The following is a 24,516-nucleotide window of genomic DNA, read 5'->3' as shown; positions in this document are numbered from 1 at the left end:
GTATAGGGAAGTAAGGTAATAAAAAAGAACAGAGGCTCTGGAGCCTTGTGTTCAGATTTCACCGTCATCACCACCAAGATGTTATCAACCCGGGCCCATCACTTTAATTCTGATACATAGTTTTTTCACCTGTAAAACAGTGATATCTACTTCACAGTGTAGTTGTGAGGGTTATATTTGATATTTAGTATGGTGTTTGGTATAAACAAGATAATCAACAAAGTTTACAGTTTTTTTTAACTGCTCTTCAGTAGAAATATGCTTTATTTTCTTTCTTTTTAAAGATTTTATTTATTTGACAGAGAGAGATCACAGGTAGGCAGAGAGGCAGGCAGAAAGAGAGAGGGAAGCAGGCTCCCCACTGAACAGAGAGCCCAATGTGAGGCTCGACCTTACGACCCTGGGATCATGACCTGAGCCGAAGGCAGAGGCTTAACCCACTGAGCCACCCAAGCACCCCAGAAATGTGCTTTATTTTCCCACTAAATAGATGGAATGTGTGATGAGAATTCTTTTAACAAATTATTCTCAAAAGGATTTCAGATTCTGATTATGTTACTTAGTTTGGGAATTTTATGCAAATAGATACGGTACACACTTAATTTTCTTGACTACTTTGGCTGGTATTCTCATTGGATTGAATAATGGATTCAGGCCTAGAAAGAATTGGCTAATATTATCCTATGATACCTATGATATTTAATGAGATCTCTTCTGTGTAAATATACACTCAGTTACATGTGCCAGAGAAATCAGACTGAATAAAAGATGCCCTTCTTGGGGCACCTGGGTGGCTCAGTGGGTTAGAGCCTCTGCCTTCAACTTAGGCCATGGACCCAGGAGCCTGGGATCGAGCCCTGCATCGGGCTCTCTGCTTAGCGGGGAGCCTGCTTCCTCCTTTTTCTCTGCCTGTCTCTCTGCCTACTCATCTCTGTCTGTCAAATAAATAAATAAAATCTTTTTTTAAAAAAATATGCCCTTCTTACAAATTAATTTAAATTACACATAGTCTACTCAGTCCCCCGTGAAGGGACATTTCATTTCCAAAATGTTGTATGTATAGGAAATATTCTTATGGATACCCTTTGAGTGGGGTTATTTGGAGAAAGTTGCAAATGCTAGAGGCAAACTATACACATGACAGGTAAATAAATATGCTTTGCTAAGTATGGAAAGATGAAGTGATAGTAGGACAAAAAATCTCATTATGGATTTCATGTGATTATTCAGTGCTTCTTAACCAAGTCACCTGTACAATTCATGATATTTATGAAATGACTAGCTGGAGTTCGAGACATAGCCTATAGCCATAAAGTTTTATAAACTTAGCCTTATCACTTTTTTTTTTTTTTTAACTTCACCTCATTTTCTTTTTCTCACTCCCTGCCTCAGCTCTGTTGAGGTATAATTGACGGTTAAAAATCATACATATTTAAGATGTACAGCATGGTATATTTGATACTCAGCTTTAACTTTAAGTGGATGATCTTAACCTAATTAGTTCCTTGGCTGCAATTCCATGAGTCACTGAGTCACATTGAAGTCCTATAATTTTCATGAACTTTTCTGAACCATCAGATTCTTATTTTATTAAAATACACATTATTAATATTTTTGAATATAAATAGTACCACATTAAGTATAATAGGATAAGATATTAATAGTGAATTAGTTTTTTGTGTTTTTATTTTTTTAATTTATTTTATTTTTTGTCTTTTGTGATTTTAAACTAACATCCACTGGAAGGAAAAGGTTTTGGTGTAAAGGCAATGTTATGGTTATAAAAATTATCTTCCTCTGATTCTTTCTGAATTGATATCTTTATGAGGTGATACTTACCTACACAGAACATTTTAAATTTGAAAATGTACCTTACTTATACTTTCCCAAGTCTTCATGTTGTCCATACAGATTGAATAAATCTGTAAATTCAGAAAGAATTTATTAGTATAGCCTAGTGGTTAAATAACTTTGACAAATGCCGCAGGAAAAAAAAAAGACACTAAGAAAAAGGCTTTTTCTTCACTCGAGTTTATCAATCTGATCTTCATGTTTCAAGTTAATAATTTACTTTCATATTAAGGTTTACCAGATATAGTGCTAGAAGATTAATATAAGAAGGGTTGAGGGGCGCCTGGTGGCTCAGTGGGTTAAAACCTCTGCCTTCAGCTCAGGTCATGATCCCAGGGTCCTGGGCTCGAGCCCCACATCCAGCTCTCTGCTCAGCAGGGAGCCTGCTTCCTCCTCTCTCTCTGCCTGCTTCTCTACCTATTGTGATCTCTGTCAAATAAAATCTTTAAAAAAAAAAAAAAGAAGGGATGAATGCTCTACCCTTTAGATATCAATAAAATAATTATATACATTAAAAAATAGAATAATGCTAACTATTAATGATCCCAATAGTCTGCTGGGTATTTCTATTCTAACTTCAGAATATAGTTTGTATTAGTTTAGTTTTGGTGAATAATCTTTTATTACCTATTTAAACAGTATTAAATTTTTTTAAAAAGTATTAATAATTATTTTTATGTTTGTTATAATAATGCATAATTAAGTTTAAGAAGCCAATACATAGGAGTTTTTTTTAGTGTAATTTTTCTTAAATTAAAGAAAAATTAAGCCGAACTTTGGCTATATTATGTGTTAGATACAGTCATTATAAACTGATAAATTATTATAGTTATATTGTCTCCACCTAAAGTTGTATCCTTGCTTAATATGATATTTAAAGATATTCATAAAATCCATTTCATTTAACTATAACTAAAAATTTTAGTAGATGCTTATCAAAGTACTTCATTTCAGAATCAAGAAAAGCTAATTGAAATTTAGGAGGATTTAATTGGAAAATTATTTCAAGTGACTTGATATTAATAATTTAAATAGAGTTAGTACTCCTGTCTTCTAAAAGTTTTCGCAAATTGCAAGGAATCAAACTCTATTACAGAACTCTTAGCTAGTATCTTCACTTTTTAAAAAAATTTTAAGTATGCTTCACACCTACAGTGGGCTGAGCTTGAACTCATGACCCTAAGATCAAGTCGTATGCTCTGCTGACAGAGCCAGCCAGGCTCCACAGTATCTTCACTTTTAAAAAGATGTAGTGCATATCTTAACTCTGAGATATTCTAGTTTATGTATTCCAACAGTATAAACTTTATTATCTTGGATTCTGTTAATGTAGAATTATGAATAACTAAGATATAAGCAGAAGTGAAGTTCTTTTGTGCACTGTTGAGGGAAATAAGGGTTTGTTAAATAGATTAATTGATCTGAAATTAATCTCTGGCCAGGTCAACCCAGGAGACATATGTTGTCATCCTTCTTCTTCCCATCGTCAAAATCTTTGATAGAGAGAGGCAATAATATCTTATGGAAAATATCTGCATTATTCAGGGTCGGCATGACTGGGAAAGTTGGGAGACTGTTTCTCAGCTATTCATCTCATACTTGTTGACTTGATTACCAATCTTCAGTGAATTTGCACCAGTAAACAATTTTACTTCAAAATGAAAGAGCTTAATCAAAAAACAGTTATTTAAATGATTATAAGGCAGTATTTTGTATATGAGAATTTAGTCACTTGAGGTTTATAATTACCCCTGTGAGGGCAAACTGGAAGCTGCTCTTAGAACTTTAATTCACTTAAATGAAAATCTATATTATGGTGTTTTCTGCATTGTAAGCACTCAAATGTTTTGGGAATCATTGGCATTTGAAATGATCATAATATCTTTTTAGATTTAAATTTAATCATTGTGTCTATTTTTGCCAATGAGGCATTTTCTCTGTGCATAAGATATGCGTGAATACAGTTAGCAGAAATGTAACTGTTAGCTTTAAATAAAATTCTCTCTAAAATCATAATATATCAGGAAATTGTTTTTGTACAGGTAAATGGTTGCAGTTTTGTGGTGAGAACAGAAAAGCCTACAAATTTATTAAGGGTACAGTATTTAAAACTCTCACAATACTAATGTTTTACACTATTTAAAACCATCTGGCTCACTAACAAAGCTTTTTCCTGCATGTACTTCTTTCTGTGTGTGATTTCTAAATGCTTTTAATGTTTAACAAAACAAAATTAGCCACCTTTTGTTGTTATAAAAGCTCAATTGTAACAGATTTCACAATATACTGTTTTTGCTTTTAAGGTTTATCACAGTAATAACAAAGCAGGTTGTCATTCCTGTAAACTCTGAGGTGATAAGTGATATTTTAAACTGCGTTTTGCTATGGAATTCCGTGTTTAAATCCCTCTTCCTGAGGAATGTTATTAGTATGAATTATTAAAAATTTTGGATTGATTTAGGAAGAAGAATTTGGTGCTGATGATTCTTATTCTGAACATGGAGCACAGTACAATCAGACCCACCTAGAGATGATGGAAAATGAATTGGCTGGCAAACAGCATGAGATTGAAGAGCTGAACAGAGAACTAGAAGAAATGAGAGCCACCTATGGGAGTGATGGACTGCAGCAGGTATGTGTACTTTTGTTTTTGTTTTGTTACTGAGACAGAAATAAGAAATTTGAATGATCATGTGTGTACATTCTTTAAAGATGCGGTTTTTAAATAGTAACTTAAGTCATCTCATCATACATGTCCTTATACATACCACAAACAACCTTGCTTAATTTTTTAACTTTATGAGATAACTAGGCTGACATCACTTTGGTAGGATAGGTGTTTCTATAATCAGCCGGAGAGAAAATTATGGTGCAAACCACATCAGAATATGATGACCTACACTCATTAAAAATGTCAGCGAGTCCTTGTAAAAGTAAGCGTTTGTGGCAGTCAGTTATAAAAACAAAGTGGAAAAGGCCATTGATGAGGATGACAGAATACATTTCAGTTTCATCCTCTCCAGAAACAAGTGAGAATTGAACAGGTCTATGGTGATGTTGCCTAGGAACAGATTGGGACATTCCTAAATATAATGGCACTTGTCCTTCTAGAAGCAGATACAATGGATAAGTTAGACCTAGTAATTTTTTTAAAGTTGATTTGGAATTAAAGCCCATTTCTGCAAGCTGATCTTTCAGATATGGACAAGAATAGATAAGGTTACTTAAAAATTATCATAATTCTGTCAGTGCATTTTGAATATTGTTTTTGAAGAATAGTCACCTATAGTAGTAATCAATTTTGTTTAAAAAAATAAGTGTGGCACTTTTTATTTTCACTGATGTCTTTTAGTTACAAGAATTTGAAGCTGCTATTAAGCAAAGAGATGGCATCATAACCCAGCTCACTGCTAATTTACAACAAGCAAGGAGAGAAAAGGATGAGACAATGAGAGAATTCTTAGAGTTGACAGAACAAAGTCAAAAGTTACAGATTCAATTCCAGCATGTAAGTATTACTAATAGAACAAAATTATTAAATTTTTAGTAATGAATTATTTTAAAGTTAATTTTCAGAACAAATTTAAGTTAGTTTAAAATGGATTTGCTTATTATGTATCATGTTGGAAATATGTGAATACCTTTTGTTACATTAACCCGAAGTTTAACTCCTAGTTCTTGCTTGGTTTCTTGCTGTTATTTTCTCTGTACTTCTTCCTTGTCTATATATTGAAAACCTACAAAATCTTTTAAGTTTGATTGGGTGGATTTTTGCAGAAATTAACATGTAGTCACATCTACCTTTTTGCCAACCTTGCTATGATTTTATTTTAGTTTCCAAAAGGGTAACTAGACAGTGTTCCATTTGCCTTTAATCAGAGCTGTAAGAATCTAATAGTATTAATCAAGTTTCTGATGGCAAGTACAGAAAAATAATTTAAGGTAGCTTAAGCAAAAAGAGAGGAATCTAATGTAAGAATACAAGCTTATCTAAACAGAATGCAAGGTGAAGAAGATAGAATCAGACATCCAAAAGGGATTAGAATCACAAATTGGAAAATCATCTGGAATCCAGGAAGTACTGTTTTTTAGTCTTCATTTCTTTCTGCATGTTTGCTGTAGTCTTGGCTATCTCACTAGACTACCTTCTCTGCTTTACGGTGGGAAAGATAATCGTATTGGTTCAGCTTGGATCTTATTGATCAGCCCACAGTCATCTGATAAGCTATGGCAGTATGTTTACTGGAGTTTCAAGCCTATGAATCTAGCAGATTTCCCAGAGAGCAGTTGTGGCCCAAGTAATACCCTAAAAGGCATCTCTTCCTTGGTGCAATCTCTTCAGAATTTAACTTGGAGGTTTCTTTCTGTTTTCAAGTTACAGGCTAGTGAAACTCTAAGAAACAGCACTCACAGTAGCACAGCTGCAGATTTACTACATGCGAAACAGCAGATCCTCTCTCATCAGCAACAGCTGGAAGAACAAGACCATTTATTAGAAGATTATCAAAAAAAGAAAGAAGACTTCAAAATGCAAATTAGTTTCTTGCAAGAGAAAATTAGAGCATATGAAATGGTATGTTTATTTTAAGGAAGTCAGCCAATGTGTAACAGCTATATAATTGAAGTTTTTTATACAACTGTTTATCCTTTTTATTATGTACATGAATTACAAAATTTCATAATTAAGAAAAGCTCTTTAAGTATGCAAAACAACTTTCAAAAGCAATCGGGAGTCTCATAATAATAGTTTTTAAGATAATATTCATTACTGAGTTCCTTTGGAAGTGATCAGCCTATGTTAAAGTGAGTTCTCAGGAGAATCTAAATTTATAAACAGAATATTCCATTCTTATTGTTTTTTCACCTAAAGATATTCCTGCTTACTTTACCAGTAAAGTGATTACTTTATAAAGAATTATAAAGTAATCTTTATAAAGATTATAAAGAAATACTAAAGATATTTCTACTCACTTTACCAGTAATGAAATTCTGAAAATATTTCCATAACAAAATGAAATTTTCTGGATTTTAATTAGAAAAAACTACAGTAGAGTCTCTGTTTATGGTAGTTATGTTTTATAAAGTTGCCTAGAGCTCTTACTTAGCAAATAAGTGCTCATAAGGAAGAAAAGGAGGAAATATATTTATTTTAAATGTTTATATTTGTTTATATGTATATACATACATACATATATATGCATGTATGTGTTTATACACGGGCACACATATATCCTAGGGACTATATTTATATATTCATATATGGATATGTACACACATAACATATCTCATAGATTATAATCTTAAATCCTAAAAACAATTCATCCTGGTAGATTATATTTTGTTTACTTTCAAAAGAGAAAATGCTATTCCAAGTGCTAAGTTACTTGGCCTGAGGCTGCCCTGCTGATACCTGTCAGAGTTGTGATTCAAACCTCTATAGCAGGCCCAGAACCCATATTTCTTATGCTATACTGCACTGCCCCCTGTAATCTCCATCCTCTTCTCCATCCTTGCTCTCCTAATGAGCGAAAACATGAAGTCAGAGTGTAATTGTGTTGTTCAACGTCAACTTTGGAAGAAGCATACATATCCAGCAACTCAAATTTTTTGCTGCTGTATGCATTTCTATAAATGACTTTGAGTATTGATTTTGGATTACAAATAAATTTTAGCAAGAAGATGGATTTGCAAGTAGGGAGTCTGAATAATTAGGACAGACTGTATATATAATATTGTACTTATTACAAACTTAGTTCTTCTGCAAGAAGTTGAGAAGTAACGAAGACAAAAATATTGTTTAGATTATAATAAAGTTATTTGCTAGTATTTGTTTTTGTTTATCTGGCACCAGGCAATATTCAAAGCATCTTACACATATTAACTCATTGAATTATTGTAATAACTTTATGAGATAGAGGTTCTGTCATCGCCCCCATTTTACAGATGAAGAGATCAAGGCAAAACAAGGTAAGGTAAATTGCCTAATCAGACAGGTAATGGTTGGTAGAGCCAGATTTCAAACCTAGCCAGCCTTATTCCAGAGACTATACCCTTAGGAAAATATGAAACATACAAATTTAAGATACTGAAATTATGAAATGGTATGCTTTACAACCAATGTAACTTAAAAATCTTTAGATAGCTGTTTACAGAACACCTATTTTGTACCAGCCTCTTGCAGAAGATAACAATGCCTAAAATTTGCCCTTTTCTTCACCGGACCTCATGGTTTAGTTTGGCACATACACAAGATAGCACAAAACAAGGGCAAACATAGATAAAAAGTGTTTTGAGTAGGTCTGACTTTATAAGGGAAGTGACTCAGGATGGCTTTAGGGGTAGATGATATTTGAGGCATGTCTGTAAGTTGGAATAATTTCTCTATAATTATATTTTATTTTCTCAGCAGTAGGCATAATGTGTGGCATATTAGCAGCTAATATTCATTTGGTAAATAAGCAAATACATTATGAGTCTGAGCTGATTGATAGGAAGGACTTTTTTTTTTTTTTTAAGATTTTATTTATTTATTTGAGAGAGAGAGCACAAGCAAGGGGAGAGGCAGAGGGAGAGGGAGAAGCAGGCTCTCCACCGAGCAGGGAGCCTAACAGGGGGCTGGATCATGACCAGAGGCAGAGGCCTAACTGAGGCACCCAGGCGCCCTGGAAGGACATTTTAGATAGAGGATGGACTGTATATAAACATCCAGGCTGACCCATGTTAAAAAGGTCTAGGTAGAAAAAAATAGTTTAACTAGAAATAGTCTTTGAAAGTGAGTCTTTACAGGAGGAAGTGTAGAAAGGTAGTCTAGGCCTAGTTGGAAGAGCCTATAAGTTGGATTTTATTAGTATTTATTATATTCAGTAGGCAGTGTTATTTGAAATTATTTTAATTTCCCCCTTTTTTATCCCCACTTTGTATGTATCCCCCTGAGTAGTAGTTCCACCAGTGCACTTGAGGGACTAGTGCATTAGGGTGATAGTTGAAACTGTCATGGTCCCCTAGACAACTACACTTTTTTTAAAAAAAATATTTTATTTTATTTCTTTTCACTATTCCAGAATTCATTGTTCATGCACCACACCCAGTGCTCCCTGCAATATGTTCCCTTGATAATACCCACCACCAGGCTCACCCAACTTTCTACCCCTCTCTGCTCCAAAACCCTCAGTTGTTTCTTAGAGTCCACAGTACTCTTATGGTTTGTCTCCCCCTCCAATTTCCCTCAACTCACTTCTCCTTTCCATCTCCCAATGTCCTCCATGTTATTCCTTATGCTCCACAAATAAGTGAAACCATATGATAATTGACTCTTTCTGCTTGATTTATTTCATTAAGCATAATCTCTTCCAGTCCCGTCCATGTTGATACAAAAGTTGTGTATTCATCCTTTCTGATGGAGGTTTGATACTCCTTTGTATATATGGACCATGTATTCTTTATCCATTTGTCCGTTTAAGGGCATCTTGGTTCTTTCCATAGTTTAGTGATGTGGCCATTGCTGCTATAAAATTTGGGGTACAGATGGCCCTTCTTTTCACTACATCAGTATCTTTGGGGTAAATACCCAGTAGTTGCAGGGTAATAGGGAACTCTAGTTGTGTGTGTGTGTGTGTGTGTGTGTGTGTGTGTGTGTGTGTGTTTAATTTCTTTTCATGTTCCAGAATTCATTGTTTATGCACCACACTCAGTGCTCCTTGCAATACGTACCCTCCATAATACCCACCACCAGGCTCACCCAACCCTGCCCCTCCAAAACCCTCAGCTCCGTTTTTTTTCTCGAGTCCACAGTCTCTCAGGGTTCATCTCCCCCTCCAATTTCCCCCAACTTACTTCTCTCCATCTCCCCATTAGATAGCTATACTTGATTCCCCTCATTCTCATTGTCTTTAATCCTCTGAACTTCCCATGGTATAGTGGTCACAGGCAGAAAGTCCGTTATTCCCCACTCCCTCAGGTCTTGTTTCCAGAAACAAAGGGATTGTATCTTCGACCACAGAGCTGTCTTTTGCAACAGAAAATAAATATTTTAAAACCTTGTATTTTGAAATAAACAGTACTAAGAAAAATGAGCCATGATTTTGTATTATTTCACAATTGAATGAAGAGTTGTCATTGTTTGCCATTGTATCACATACTGGACAATTCTGAATTAAAGTTTTTATGAGGGTTCCTCCCCAAAACTGAAAATCAGGAAATAGAAGTATTGTAGATTTTACAATGTTAACATTTCAAGACTAATTACTTATTTAATAAATCAACTGAAGTTGGCCTTCTGAATTAATTTTACTTTCTTACAGATTCCAAATGCATTATAGACACTTTCTAGTATATAAATGTATCACATATGTACATAGCACAGAGAGCATAAAACACATTAATATATTTTTCTTTCAGCTTCAAGCATATTCCATGACATAGAAGAAATACTACATTTATTTTGCAGATGAAAACACTGAGATTTAAGAGATTAAACTGATTTAAATGTCATATTGTAGTATAGAAATTAAAGTCAGAAGGCTCAGCTCTTGGTGTAATAACTTAATGGCGAAATTGAATGGAATATAGGATGACCAGGAAAAAAGTATAGAATTTTGCTCAAGAGACTTCACAGAAGGATATTCATTGCCTTAATTTATATAGTGCAGAATCTGACCTTTGACTTGTAGGCTGAGAAGTCTGGTTTTTATCTTCTATCAACTGAGTTTTGAACTACCTCTGAGATAGGCTTAGGTTTTTCAATTTGAAGAGGCTAACGTTTAAACCTTGAATATAAGAGTATTAATTTACAGTGAGAAATAATTATCACAGAGACCTGTATACTTCAAGTTCATTGGATTTTACTTTCTTTCCATGAGCAAATGAATTTGAAAAGCCAAATAATAACAGGAAATTGTTTGTTTAGTGAGCATGAGATTAAAGGATATTGGAGTCCAATGTTCTGTAGCATTAGGCTATGATAACTTGATGTATCATCTCGCAGTAGGAAAGTCATGTTTGTGGATTGAAATTCTTAAATTCTGTTTGCTACAACCCCTTACATTGCTTTCTTCATTAGATATGGTTTTCCCAGAGGGATCAGAATTTTCAGCCTCAAGGCACCTTGATTCTCTTCTCTAGACGAGAAGCGTTCTTCTCGTATGGATGAAATGAGTGGTGCCAACTCTCTGAGGCTTTCCTTTCTCTAGACTTAAAATTTTTTCTTTAGAGATGTGAGTACATTCATTCAGGCTGCCTTTAAATCCTCTTGGCCTGGGACTATTGTCTCAGTAAGGTGATTTTACTTACCTACTTATATTCTGTTCCACTTGTTGGAACATTGTACTTTCTTTGTACTTGGGACCTCGCCCTAAACTATTTAGGAAACTAAGAAACAGAACTTTCTTTCTAATGCTTCTGCTTAACTTCTTTATGCTATACCACTCTTATGAATGATTGTGATTATGGATGTACCTTGAGCTATGTTCTAGATTTAGGCTTATATACAGTTCCAAAGTAGAGGCCCAAGTCAGAACGAGAAGAAGATATCTGTCCTGCTTTCAAATTTCTGTTCAAACCCAAAGTCTAGGATCAAGTGAATGTGCCATAAATGGTATAGTGGTCTTATATGTTATTCGAGATTTAGCCACTTACGTGTTGGATATCTCTAAATTTCTAATTTTACTTAGCCACAGGAATGAAGCTAAGGCAGACCACAGGAATGAAGCTAAGGCAGACCCATAGGAAGCTGTTTTTGTTGTTGTTTTAGTCTTTTCATAGCACTTGCCCATCAAACACCTTCAAGTCACTAGAATACATGGAAGGAATCTTGAGTTATATTTAAGACTTTGTTCTGGAACAAAGAGTACATAGTACTATAGCTACAGAAAATACTAAGTTCTTAGAATGTTCATCAGTTAATAAGAAAGATGAAAATGTAATGGCCTAGACATTTTAATCCTACTAATTTTGAAATTAATATTTTTAACCATAGCAGTGTAAGAATTTCTTTCTTTCAGGAAGACCAACACTGCTGTAGTGTTTGCTCACAAATAGTGTTGGGTACACAAGTCTTATCTCATTGACTTGGGAAATATTAAGGGGCAAGGCTTGCAATTACTTTTTACAGAATTTTGAACAAAAACAGATGTTTCTCAGTCTTCTGGTATTGAGGTTAAACAATGTAAGTTGCCAGGAACTAAAAATGCCATTTTTATGTTTTCGTTTTTTTCTTTCTAAAGGAACAAGACAAAAAAGTAGAAAGCTCAAAGAAAGAAATACAGGAAAAGGATACAATCATTGAAGAATTAAATACAAAAATAATAGAAGATGAAAAAAAAACTGTAGAGCTAATGGATAAAGTCACAGTTGCTGATAAATTACTGGAAGAATTACAAGAACAGGTTGTACAAAAGAACCAAGAGATTAAAAACATGAAATTAGAGTTGACTAATTCCAAGCAAAAAGAAAGACAGTGTTCTGAAGAAATAAAACAATTAATGGGGACAGTTGAAGAACTTCAGAAGAAAAATCATAAAGATAGCCAATTTGAAACTGATATTCTACAAAGAATGGAACAAGAAACACAAAGAAAATTAGAACAGCTCCGGGCAGAGCTGGATGAGATGTACGGGCAGCAGATAGTACAGATGAAACAGGAGTTAATAAAACAACACATGTCACAGATAGATGAACTTAAAATACGACATAAGGGAGAAATAGAGAATGCTTTAAGATCATGTCCAAGTATTACAGTTAATGAAGATCAAATAAAGTTAATGAATATGGCAATAAATGAACTGAATATAAAATTGCAAGATACTAACTCTCAAAAAGAAAAACTCAAGGAAGAATTAGGTGTAATTTCAGGAGAAAAGTCTGTGCTACAGAGGCAGCTTGAAGACCTTTTTGAAGAATTGAGCTTTTCAAGGGAACAGATTCAGAGAGCTAGACAGACAATAGCTGAACAAGAAAGTAAACTCAGTGAAGCACACAAGTCCCTTAGTACAGTGGAAGATTTGAAAGCTGAGATTGTTTCTGCCTCTGAATCCAGAAAAGAACTAGAATTAAAACATGAAGCAGAAGTTACAAATTACAAGATAAAACTTGAAATGTTAGAAAGAGAAAAAAATGCTGTATTAGACAGAATGGCTGAATCGCAAGAAGCTGAATTAGAGAGGCTGAGGACACAGCTTCTGTTTAGTCATGAAGAAGAACTTTCCAAACTAAAAGAAGATTTAGAAATTGAGCATCGAATAAATATTGAGAAACTTAAGGATAATTTAGGCATTCACTACAAACAGCAGATAGATGGCTTACAGAATGAAATGAGTAAAAAGATAGAAACCATGCAGTTTGAAAAAGACAGTTTGATAACTAAGCAGAATCAATTAATTTTAGAAATTTCAAAGCTAAAAGATTTACAGCAGTCCCTTGTGAATTCAAAATCAGAGGAAATGACTCTTCAAATCAATGAACTTCAAAAAGAAATTGAAATACTCAGGCAAGAAGAAAAGGAAAAGGGTACACTTGAACAAGAAGTTCAAGAGTTGCAACTTAAGACTGAATTATTGGAGAAACAAATGAAGGAAAAAGAGGATAACCTTCAAGAAAAATTTATACAACTTGAAGCAGAGAACAGCACTCTTAAAAATGAAAAGAAAGCCCTTGAAGACATGTTGAAAATGTATACTCCTGTTAACCAAGAAGAAAGATTAATATTCATGGATCCCATTAAGTCCAAATCCCAAGATTGTAACTGGCAAAAAGAAATAGAAGTTCTTACTGAGGAAAACAAGGACCTCAAGAAACAATGTATTCAGCTAACTGAAGAGATTGAAAGGCAAAGGAACACTTTTTCATTTGCTGAAAAAAATTTTGAAGTTAACTATCAAGAGTTACAGGAGGACTATGCTTGCCTTCTCAAGGTAAAAACTGACTTAGAAGACAGCAAAAACAAACAAGAAGTAGAGTATAAAAATAAGCTTAAAACACTTAGTGAAGAGCTTCATCATTTGCAAAGAATAAATCCAAGTATGGTAAAAATGAAAAGTTCAGTCTTTGATGATGACAAAACTTTCATAGGAGAATCACTGGAAACCGGTGAGGTCGTTGAGAAAGATACAACAGAACTTATGGAAAAACTTGAGGTCACCAAGCGAGAAAAGTTAGAGCTGTCGGAGAGATTGTCTGATCTTTCTGAACAATTAAAACAGAAACATGGTGAGATTACTTTTCTGAGTGAAGAAGTAAAGTCTTTAAAGCAAGAGAAAGAACAAGTATTATTGAGGTGTAGAGAGTTAGAAATCATCATTAACCATAAACGGACAGAAAATGTAGATGTGTGTGATGTTCAGTTAGACTCTTTAAAAGATGGTGTTGTGACTATGACAAGCAAGGATTCTGGAGGATCAGTTTCTAAAATAAATAAAGATTTTGTTGAAGAATCAAAAATAATGGAGGAAGATAAAATTCCTTTTGAAAATAGGACTACTGGAAAAGAAGGCAAGCAAGAACAGTTGTTTTTGGATCACTTGCCATTAATGACAAATGGATCATCACTTGGGACAGCTGAACCAAGTAGAAATGATAAACTTCAGTGGGAACTCAGTGTACTTAAATCAGAACAGGTATGTTTATATATTTATATGTATAGATGCTAAAACATAGTGAAAATGTATAATTCATGCAAAAAATGTTTCATCTTCCTAAAACACAATTAATTTTACAAAACAATGAAAATGAACCCCATAATGTAATTCTCATTAGGGCCTATCAGCTATTTTTTTGTTGTTGTTAAGATTTTATTTATTTGTCAGAAAGAGAGTGAGTGCACAAGCAAGTGAGCACAAGCTGGGGAGTGGCAGGCAGAGGGAAAAACAGGCTCCCAGCTGAGCAGGGAGCCCAATGCAGGACTCGATCCCAAAACCCTGGGATTGTGACCTGAGCTGAAGGCAGACGCTTAACTGACTGAGCCACCCAGGTGCCCTAGCTGTCATTGCTTTTATCTCTTTTCTTAAACACTGTTGGCTTTCCTTCAGTTAATTTATGTTATATATTCTGTTAAGGAAATAAAAACATGGGAATGGTTTCATACTTTCTTTGGAAAGGCAAGAATTTCAGTAACTTGGTAGAGAAGCTGAGCTTTAAAAAAGTTATTTTGTAATATTTTGTTGTAATCTCAAAGCTTGGTTTCAGCATTTTGTTTTATTTTAGTGTTTTCGAAGTTCCACAACTAAAAATTAACTCTTAAACTTTTCAGTACTTTATACTTATTTATTCAGTAGTTACAACACTGTATTTCCTTGAAAAAAATCTCAGGGCACCTGGGAGGCTCAGTTGGTTGGGCATCTGCCATAGCTCAGGTCATGATCCCAAGGTCCTGGGTTTAAACTCCTCTTTGGGCTCCCTGCTCAGTGGAGAGCCTGCTTCTTCCTCTCCCTCTGCCTGCTGCTCTCACTTCTTGTGCTTGCTTGCTTTCTCAAATAAATAAATAAAATCTTTAAAAAAAAAAAAAAAGAAAGAAAAGAAAAGAAAAAGAAATCTCAACTTAAGTCCTAGGATTCTCTCAGAGTACTGTATAAAGCTGAAGGGGCAAAAAGTATTGATTCTAACTATAACTAAAGAATGCGTATAATGAGTAATAATCATTCTTGACAATTTGTATTTATCGGATACTGATATTAGAAATAACTGGATTATGGACATTGGGGAGGGTATGTGCTATGGTGAGTGCTGTGAAATGTGTAAGCCTGATGATTCACAGACCTCTAGCCCTGGGGCAAATAATACATTATATGTTAATAAAAATAATTTTAAAAAATGAAATAACTGGAAAATTCCTCTAGGTATCTTGTATAATGCTGCTAAGTAAAATTTTGTTTCTTAATTTATGCAACAGATATTTATTGATTCTCTAGTCAGGTATAGGGTAAGCAAGAGAGCAAAAGAGCTTTCTTTGAGAACAGGAATATATTCTAGCCAGGGAGGCAGATAGTAGACAAGGGAACAAGTAGAGTAGTTGGAAGAGGTGGTAGGTCCTATAAAGAAGGTGATAGAGAATGATAGGTAGTGGTGGTGGCAGCATTAAATAGGATAGTCAGGAAAGTTCTCTCAGAGGAATTGATATTTGAATTGATATCTGAAAGACCAAGGGGGAGCCTACCACATGTAAATTAGAGCAATTGTGAAGACTTAAATGAGTTTCAGGAACTGAATGAAGGTGTGTTTAGTTGAGTTTGAAAGCAGGAGAGTGGAAGAAAAAGAGTGAAAAAGAAAGAAGAGACAAGATCTTGGAGAGCCTTACAGACTTGGTAAGAAGTTGAGATTTTATTCTGTATACAGTGGGAAGCCTTTGGAAAATGTTCTCTTTTTATTTCTAAAAAATACATATCTTATGATGGAGTTACATTACAGTAAACCTATCGCAAATTGAAGTATCTTAAGTTGAAAATGAAGTTAATGCACTTAACCTACTGAACATCATAGTTTAACCTAGTCTACCTTAAACATGCTCAGAACACTTATTACATTAGTGTACAGTTGGGCAAATCATCTAACAGAAAGCCTGTTTTATAATGAAGTGTTAAATATCTCATTAATTTATTGAATACTAAAAGTAAAAAACAATGCTTGAATGGGTAAAAATCGTAACTTTATTGTTTGTTCATCCTCATGATCATGTGGCTGGCTGGGTGCTATGGCTCCCTGCTGCTGCCCAGCATCATGAGAGAGTATCCATATGGCCTGTTTATTAGCCCAGGAAAAAATTAAAATTAAGAATTTGAAGTATAGTTTCTATTGAGTGTGTATCACTTTTACACTTTACATTATAAAGTCAAGAAATCCTAGGTCAAACCATTGCAAGTTGGGGACTATGTGTATTCACATTTATGATCTTTTATCAAATGTAAAGATATTTTACATTTTAATAACCTAAATAGAATTTAAAAATTTATTTTGCTAACTATGAATGCTTTGTTAAATATCTGGCATTGTCTTCAAAAGCATGATGTGGTTTTTAACTTAATTACTCCTAAAAACACCAGAGATCATTTAGATTTTTTAAAAAGACATTGAGAGAGGACCTGAATTTGAAACTATCAAAATGGTCAAATTTTCTCAGTAAAAATTTTGTTTTCCCTGCTAAAGACATTTTCATTGATGTTCAGATATCTTCTCCTTGACATTAACTTACATAAAGGGAAGCAAACCTGTATACTGTCCCTTCCCAGTTGTCACTACCAAGACAAATCTTATCAGTGGATAGGGGAGTAAAATATGTGTGTGTAAAAGGAAGCTTACAGAAGAAATAGATAATTTATACATTAGTAACATCTCAGAACAAACTGTTTATGCTTAGAAATAAAGGTGACTCCCTAAAAAATACCTTGTTCTTATTACCTAGCTACTTGGTTAATAAACATGAAAAGATACTTTCAGCCTTATAAATTGATATAACAAGTTAATATTTTATACCATCAGATTGGCAAAATGAGTCCTTCGGTAAAAAATGGGGGAGATGAATACTCACATATGCTATTAATATCAATGTAAATTGGCACAATTATATAAAACATAATTTTTTAAAATTTAATACATTTGATGTATATTACCTATGACCCAGCAGCTACATTTCTAGTTGGTTTTCAGTATGGTCTCTGACTAGCAGTATCAGCAGCACTTGAAACCAGGGTAAAATTCAAATTTGAGGGCCCCCCACCAAACTTCCTAAACCAGAAACACTGGGGAAAGGGCCCAGCAGTTTGTTTTAATAAGCAGTCCAGATTATTCTGATGTCTGAGAGAGTTTGAGAGCCAGTCTACTAGGAAACACTAGTGTATTTGTATAAGGACATATCTGTAAAAATTTAGTGCAGTATTTTTGAAATATGAAAAAATTAGAAATAATTCAGTTGATCTCCAAGAAGGAAGTTGACAAATTTTCATGTATTCATAGATGCTGTACCATAGTTAAATTAATCTGTGTCTACATGGAATAGATCTCAAAATGAATGAGAACAATTTGCAAAATAAATACCATTTTACATAAATTATGTAAATTCTTAGAAATAGAAAATATAATGTATTATTTATAAGTACTGAAAAGTGATAGTATAAGAAATGTAGTGGACTTGTTGCAAATTTTGTGAAAATGTTTGCCTTTGGGGAAGGAGGAATGGGAACATAGTAGATTAAATCTTATTTTCTTTCTAAGCCAAATAAATATGTAGAAAGGAGAGAAATGGGAAAAAAAGACAAAAGAATTATATTTATTAAATTGGGGTATGAGTAGATAAGTGTTTATTACATTCTTCTTTGCATTTCTCTATATTTAAAATATTTTTAAATGAAAAATAAAGGTGAGGCCATACTAAGCTATACCATATATCAAAATTTACCATAAAGTTGAGGTAATGACAATATTGTGCTACTTTCCTTGGAAAAGACAGGTAGATCAGCATAATATAAGTGAAAAAAAATTAGACTTATCTTACATGAAGTTTTAAACTGTAATTTCATGTATTTTCCCCTTTCAATAATATAAAAAATAGAAGTTAAATTATTTTAAAATTCTTAATAACTAAAAAATGTTCTAATGTGCACATACATTTACTTTAAGAATGATTTAAGGCTACAGCTGGAAGCTCAGCGTATATGCCTCTCTCTGGTTTATTCAACACATGTCGATCAAGTTCGTGAATATATGGAAAATGAAAAAGATAAAGCTCTTTGTAGTCTTAAGGAGGAACTTATTTCTGCCCAAGAGGAAAAGATAAAGGAACTTCAGGAAATACACCAGCAAGAGCTACAGAATATAAAAACACAAGGAACAGGTAAATGATTTCTTTTTTTAAGTTTTTTTTTATTTGTCTGAGAGTGAGCAAGAGAGGGAAAGAGCGTACTGAGGGAGAAGGAGAATCAGACTCCCTGCTGAGTAGAGAGCCTGTTGCTGGGCTCCATCCCAGGACCCAGAGATCATGAACCGAGCCAAAGGCAGACACTTAACAACTGACTGAGCCACCTAGGTGCCCCTGGGTAAATGGTTTCTAAAAAAAAAAATTATAAATGCTATGAAACAAATAAGTATCATTTAGAGCCTACCCACCCTTCCATAATTTTGTCCTTGCCTTAGAACCCATAGAAGAGGGTAACTGTACCCCAGTCCTGGATTCATTTATTCATGTAATCATTGTTCATGTAATCTTTTTTTTTAAGTGCTTGAGAAATCTAAAACCACTGAATCATTTTCCCCCAGAAATTAGAATCAAGTGGGAAAGCAATATAAAATAATTTCTTAGAAAGCAATAGGATAATTTCTGTAATAGAAGAATGACTAGAAAGAACAGAGAAAGAAAGGAGAAAAGTTTCATAGTTTCTGGAAGAATGAGTGGGGTGGGGCAGCAGGCAGAAGGAGGAGGTTGGAATTTTAGAGAAGGCTCCTGAGTCTTAAACATAGAAGTGTGAGAGATTATATCCATTTTGGAGAATTGAGAGTTCAAGTTATGTGAGATAGTAGTAGGGAATAAAGCTGGAAAGACTGACAGGAGCTTGATCAGAAAAGGCTTTATTTATATACTCTGACTGAACCATGTGTAAGTCTTTTGCTACTGGTGATAAGACCTATAGGATTTTAAGTAGTAGGAGTAACATTAAAATGTTTGTTTTAAGGTAACATCATGGGGCAAAGTGGAGGAGATAACTATTGATGGGTAAACCAATTAAGCAACTTTGGCAGTAATTCTGCTAATAATAATATTTATAACAGTAAAGTTTAAGAGTTAAAAGAGGTAGGCTGTAGTCTGTAGTAAATAGGAGGAAAAGGGAAAAATTAAGAGTGATCTCTAAGTTTCTAAGTTTCTAGCTTGGGTAGTTGGATTGAAAATGACTGTAGTCACAAAGAGGATGCAGAGAAGATCTGTGGGGAAAATAATAAATTCAGGTTGCTACATATTGAGTTAAAGAGACCTACTGACTTTAGAAAAGAGTTGTCTTGTAGGTAGTTAAAAATAGAAGTCCAAAACACAAGAGGGAGGTTTGGGTTGATGATAAAGATTTGGTATCAGAAGATCATTTGAGGCCAGAGAAAAGAATGAGATGTCCTGGGAGACTGTAGTTTGGGCCAAAAGACTAAGATGGAACTGTGGGAAGCAGGAACATATAAGGAACCTGAAATAGAAGACTACTTGCAGTTAACTTTTATCTTTAATAATTATTTAATCACTGAATGAATTAGACTTCTTCTGTTCAAGGCATCTCTAGGCTTTCACCCTTGACAGATTTGCTTTTGAGAATGAGGTGGTTCATAAGTTTGTGCAGTTGCTCTGTTGAAGAGAGTAGAATTTAAAGAGTGACTTAAAAAAGAATGCCATAGTTTTCACTAAAGGAGTTCCTTGGGTTTGAATGTAGTAAGATGTTAAATGTTTGTTGTTTTTATTGACATCCTCTTTAGATAGAATCTGTCCAGTGATTTTTAACAAGTTAATTAATTGGTCTGCTAATGGTTGATGAATTTAGTTAGTGAGTAGTCACCATCATTTTTTAAATAAAAGAGTATGGGAGATCAGGAAACAATGGAGTACATAGCATGTAGAAAGGGCAGATAATGATTTGTAAAATTCTTATGTCAGTTTTTCATGGATGTATAAATAGGTTATGATATGTGATGTATTTCTTGTATTGGGTAGTAGCAAAAAATTTTGTAAGTCACTGCTTTATGCCAATTTGTAGCATATAAACAATTTTACACATTATCTGGAACAGTTAACAATGAGCAGTAGAAAAGAACTTTGAAAGAAAGAATTTAAAACTAATGTTATTGTAAAGGAAGCTTCCAGTTGATATAGGTTTAATATAATAATAGTACTTAAGTATGTGAATTAAATGTTTAATGCAGTATCTGTTCTGTTAGGTGGTGAAGCAAAGCCTTTACAAATGCTCATTGGAAAACTACGCAAGGCGGTGTCTGAAGAATGTTCTTATTTTACACAGGTAAGATATTAGTTAAAAAGTCCTTTTAGACAGGAAATGCTAGGCTTCAGAACTGCACTTAAAAAATATTCCCAAGTTTTTAAGTTTAAAATGAACATTTAAATGTTTCCTCATAATCTTTTGAAATAAAATAAATTGAAGTAAATTATCTTAACAGTTGAACAGACAAAATGTATACCTAAGACAAAAAGAAGAGTGGACCAATAAAACCCCAGACAGGTCTGTTTCCTGCCGCTGCCCACTCAGTGGTTGAGTGTATCTGATGACTTTCTTGGGGAGATTGCACAAGACCATTAAGATACAATTTCACACTTCAGGTTGCCAAAAACTGAAAACCCTATTTATGCCAGTATAATTATATTTGTGAAGATGGGCTGAAATAGAACCTCTTATATACTGCTAGTGAGAAAGTACTACCTTGAGAAGCAAGTTGACAAGGTCTATTTTTGAAGTTATATACATCCCATAGCCCAAGCATTTGTGTACGAGATCTATTCATTGCTTAAGTGTCTTAAGTTAAAAATGGGAGGGGTGCCTGGGTGGCTTAGTCCATTAAGCACCTGCTTTCAGGTTGGCCTGTGATTCTTGGGTCCTGGGATTGAGCCCCGCATTGGACTCCCTGCTCAGTGGGGAGCCTATTTCTCCCTTTCCCTCTGCCTGCTGCTCCGCCTGCTTGTGCACGCTCGCTCACTCTCAAATAAATAAATAAAATCTTTGTAAAAAAATAAGTTAAAAATGGGAGACAGCTCTGATTACTGTGAATAAGGGCAATAAATTGTGTTATCTCCATGCAGTAGAACTCCATTTAGTAGTGCTTGATATCTGTATTAATATCAGTAAATCTCAAAAAAGTATAAAGCTTGTATGCTTGATTACTTACCTCTGGGTAAAGGGAAAGGTGAATAAAATGGGTAGGCAGTACTTAAAACAAAGAGCTTCAAATCTCTATGTACTGTTCAGTTTCTTTAAAAAAACATGGAGATAATATGAGAAAATATTACTGTTTGTTTAAGTTAGTAATAAATTATTTTTTCTGCATATTTGAAATAGTTCAAAATTTAAAATACATGCTTTGGCTTGTCCCTGATTTCTTCCCAGGCTTTTGTATTTATAAACTGAAGGGGGGGAGACAGTGGTATTAGTTGGGAGAGGTAGAGCTACCTTACTGATTTTTTTTTTTTAAAGATTTGTTTATTTGAGAGTGAGTGAGAGAGGTGGGTGGGCGGTGGGTAGAGAGCAAGAGAGAGAATCTTGAGCAGCCTCTGCACTGAGCATAGAGCCCAACCTGGGGCCCCATCTCATGACCCTGAGATCGTGACCTGTGCTGAAGCAAGCAGTTGGACACTTAACCAGCTGAGCCACTCAAGGGCCCCAATTCTGATTTCCTATAATATTGTTCAAAAAGTGAGAACTAAGCCCAGCTAAGGCCTATCTTCCTTCAGCTACTCAGCAATCTCCACCTCCACCTCTGCCAAAGGGTTCAGACATTGTCCTTGTGTATCTCTTGTTGGTAGCAAATAATGGAATGAGGACCCAAATCATAGTAGTTCATTTATAAGCTGACATTACATGTTCCTTCCTTTTTAGTTGTCTTTACCTGATTGCTCATCTCAAGTTAAAATGTGAATCAGCTTGTTCTAAGAAAGTGTTCCTCTGGGATTCTTCATGAAACGTGGTTTTGTCACTAATTGTTGATATTGCCATGGACTAGTTAACTTCATCTTTTTGAGTGTTTCTTCATCTGTAAATGGGGTTTCTATCAGCTCTAACATGATAAAATTCCATCTTAGGAACTGTGCTGAAAATTTAATAAATTCAATTATTAATTGACAGTATATTTAACTTCTAAGCAAATCTCAAAAAATAAGGAATAATAAGCAGTTTGGTTTTTAAGTCTAGAAGTTAGAGGTTGTTTCCAGTTGTATGTGAGGCATAGGTGAGTCTCAAATGATTGTGGGTCATGTATTGTTTTTAAATGATGGTAGAATTGTTTGTTGTTCAGGAGAAAAACCAGAATAATGTGTCAAATATTTTTAATTTGTTTGTGTATATAAAGCACAGAATACTACCTTTGTGTTACAGAAAAGTATATGGACATAATCTCCTACATATAGTTTCTTTTTTTTTTTTTTTAACTTACTTATTTGAGAGAGAGCAAGTGAGTATGTTAAGCAGGGGGAGGGGCTGACAGAGAGGAAGAGAATCTCATGTAGACTCTGCACTGAGTCTGGAGCACAACTTGGGGCTTGATATCATGACCCTGGGATCACAACCTGAGCCAGAATCAAGAATTGAACATTTAACAGACTGAGCCACCCAGGTGCCTTCATATATTATAATTTCTGTAGAATTTATAGACTACTTTCTAGTCACCTTTTTTTTTTTTTTAAAGTAAGATCTGTGCCCAGCTTGGGGCTTTACCTCATGACCCCAGGATCAAGAGTCACATACTCTCAGCTGAGCCAGACAGGCGCCCCTATAGGGGTCATCATTTTTTAACTTCTGTCCTTGTCTTCTGATATTTTTTCAAGGGTGGTTAACATTACAGAGATAACGTCAGTCTAGGATCCAAGCTAGAAAATGATAGATTAAAGTACAAGTTATATTCATTATTAGAAGCAAAAAAATAGTTTAATGCAATTAATATTGTAATTATTTTCCTGCTCTAAGAATTTCATGTCCTATATTAAGGGAGAAAGATCTAGACTTAATCATTTCTTTTGCATACTGACACGGTATGAAGAAGAGTGTTTTCCTACTGATTTTTCTGTGCCATTTTGACTGTCTTTTGCATTTAGGAAAATAATGTTTAATGATTTTCAAAGGTAGACATCAACATTTTAATTCTGTAAAATATCTAATTTTGTTGTTAATAGACTTTTTGCAATGTCCTTGATGAACATAATACTCCTGCTTTAAAATGTGAAGTAAATGTAGAAGAGAGAGAGAGTGCTGGTGTTCACACTTCTGAAAATCAAGAACTAGAATTGCAAGATTATAGATACGAAGTTCAAGGTAATAAAATCTGATCACATTATTTTCTTAAGTCATTTAATGATGAACTTTTACTTTTAATCATGATTTAGTCACTTAATTGGATTCATGAAATCTTATATTTAATACAGATTTTTATTTTTTAAAAAATGCAATAATTGTGATATAAAGAGAACCAAAGATGTCTACAAGTTTCTTGTCTCTTTATCCTTTATCCCTCTACTCCTGTGTTTTTCCCTGTGTAATTTTTTCCTTAATTTTACACCATAGATCCATACCTTTGAAAGTTATTGTATTTATTAAATACATTTATGTCAGTGATTTTTTTTTTAAAGAATAAGAAGACCTAAATTATCATTCTTTTTTTTTTTTTTTATTCGACAGAGTCACAAGTAGGCAGAGAGGCAGGCAGAGGCAGGCTGAGAGGCAGGCAGAAAGGGAGAGGGGGAAGCAGGGTCCCTGCTGAGCAGAGAGCCTGATGTGGGGCTTGATCCCAGGACCCTGAGATCACATCCTGAGCTGAAGGCAGAGGCTTTAACCCACTGAGCCACCCAGGCACCCTCCTAAATTATCATTCTTAAAAAGAATCCTATATTTATTTTTACAAACTGTGATCTCAGTTAGTTTTTTGGTATTTTTTTCAGAGGTAAAATTTTTTCTATCCCTATCCATTTATATGAATAGTGAAAAAAATGTATACAAA

The 24,516-nt window shown here is 34.2% G+C and overlaps 1 protein-coding gene across 17 annotated transcripts in view; it reads left to right on the top strand.

Moving 5' to 3' along the window:
- The window catches only part of AKAP9 (A-kinase anchoring protein 9), a 193,392-nt gene that overhangs the window by 69,454 nt on the left and 99,422 nt on the right, over window positions 1–24,516 (top strand). For 15 of the 17 annotated variants that reach the window (XM_082692586.1, XM_082692587.1, XM_082692583.1 and 12 more), the window contains 8 exons: window positions 3,894–3,947; window positions 4,313–4,483; window positions 5,204–5,359; window positions 6,227–6,424; window positions 12,072–14,459; window positions 18,451–18,664; window positions 20,740–20,819; window positions 23,696–23,834. In XM_082692586.1, the coding sequence (XP_082548712.1) occupies window positions 3,894–3,947; window positions 4,313–4,483; window positions 5,204–5,359; window positions 6,227–6,424; window positions 12,072–14,459; window positions 18,451–18,664; window positions 20,740–20,819; window positions 23,696–23,834 (3,400 nt within the window). The remainder of the gene's footprint in view (window positions 1–3,893; window positions 3,948–4,312; window positions 4,484–5,203; window positions 5,360–6,226; window positions 6,425–12,071; window positions 14,460–18,450; window positions 18,665–20,739; window positions 20,820–23,695; window positions 23,835–24,516) is intronic. The other 2 variants (XM_082692590.1, XM_082692580.1) reach the window with 1 other exon arrangement.

The sequence above is a fragment of the Mustela nivalis genome (assembly GCF_964662115.1).
Source record: "Mustela nivalis genome assembly, chromosome: 12".
In the NCBI taxonomy this organism is placed as follows: Eukaryota; Metazoa; Chordata; class Mammalia; order Carnivora; family Mustelidae; genus Mustela; species Mustela nivalis.
This window is presented reverse-complemented; position numbering and strand designations above follow the sequence as displayed.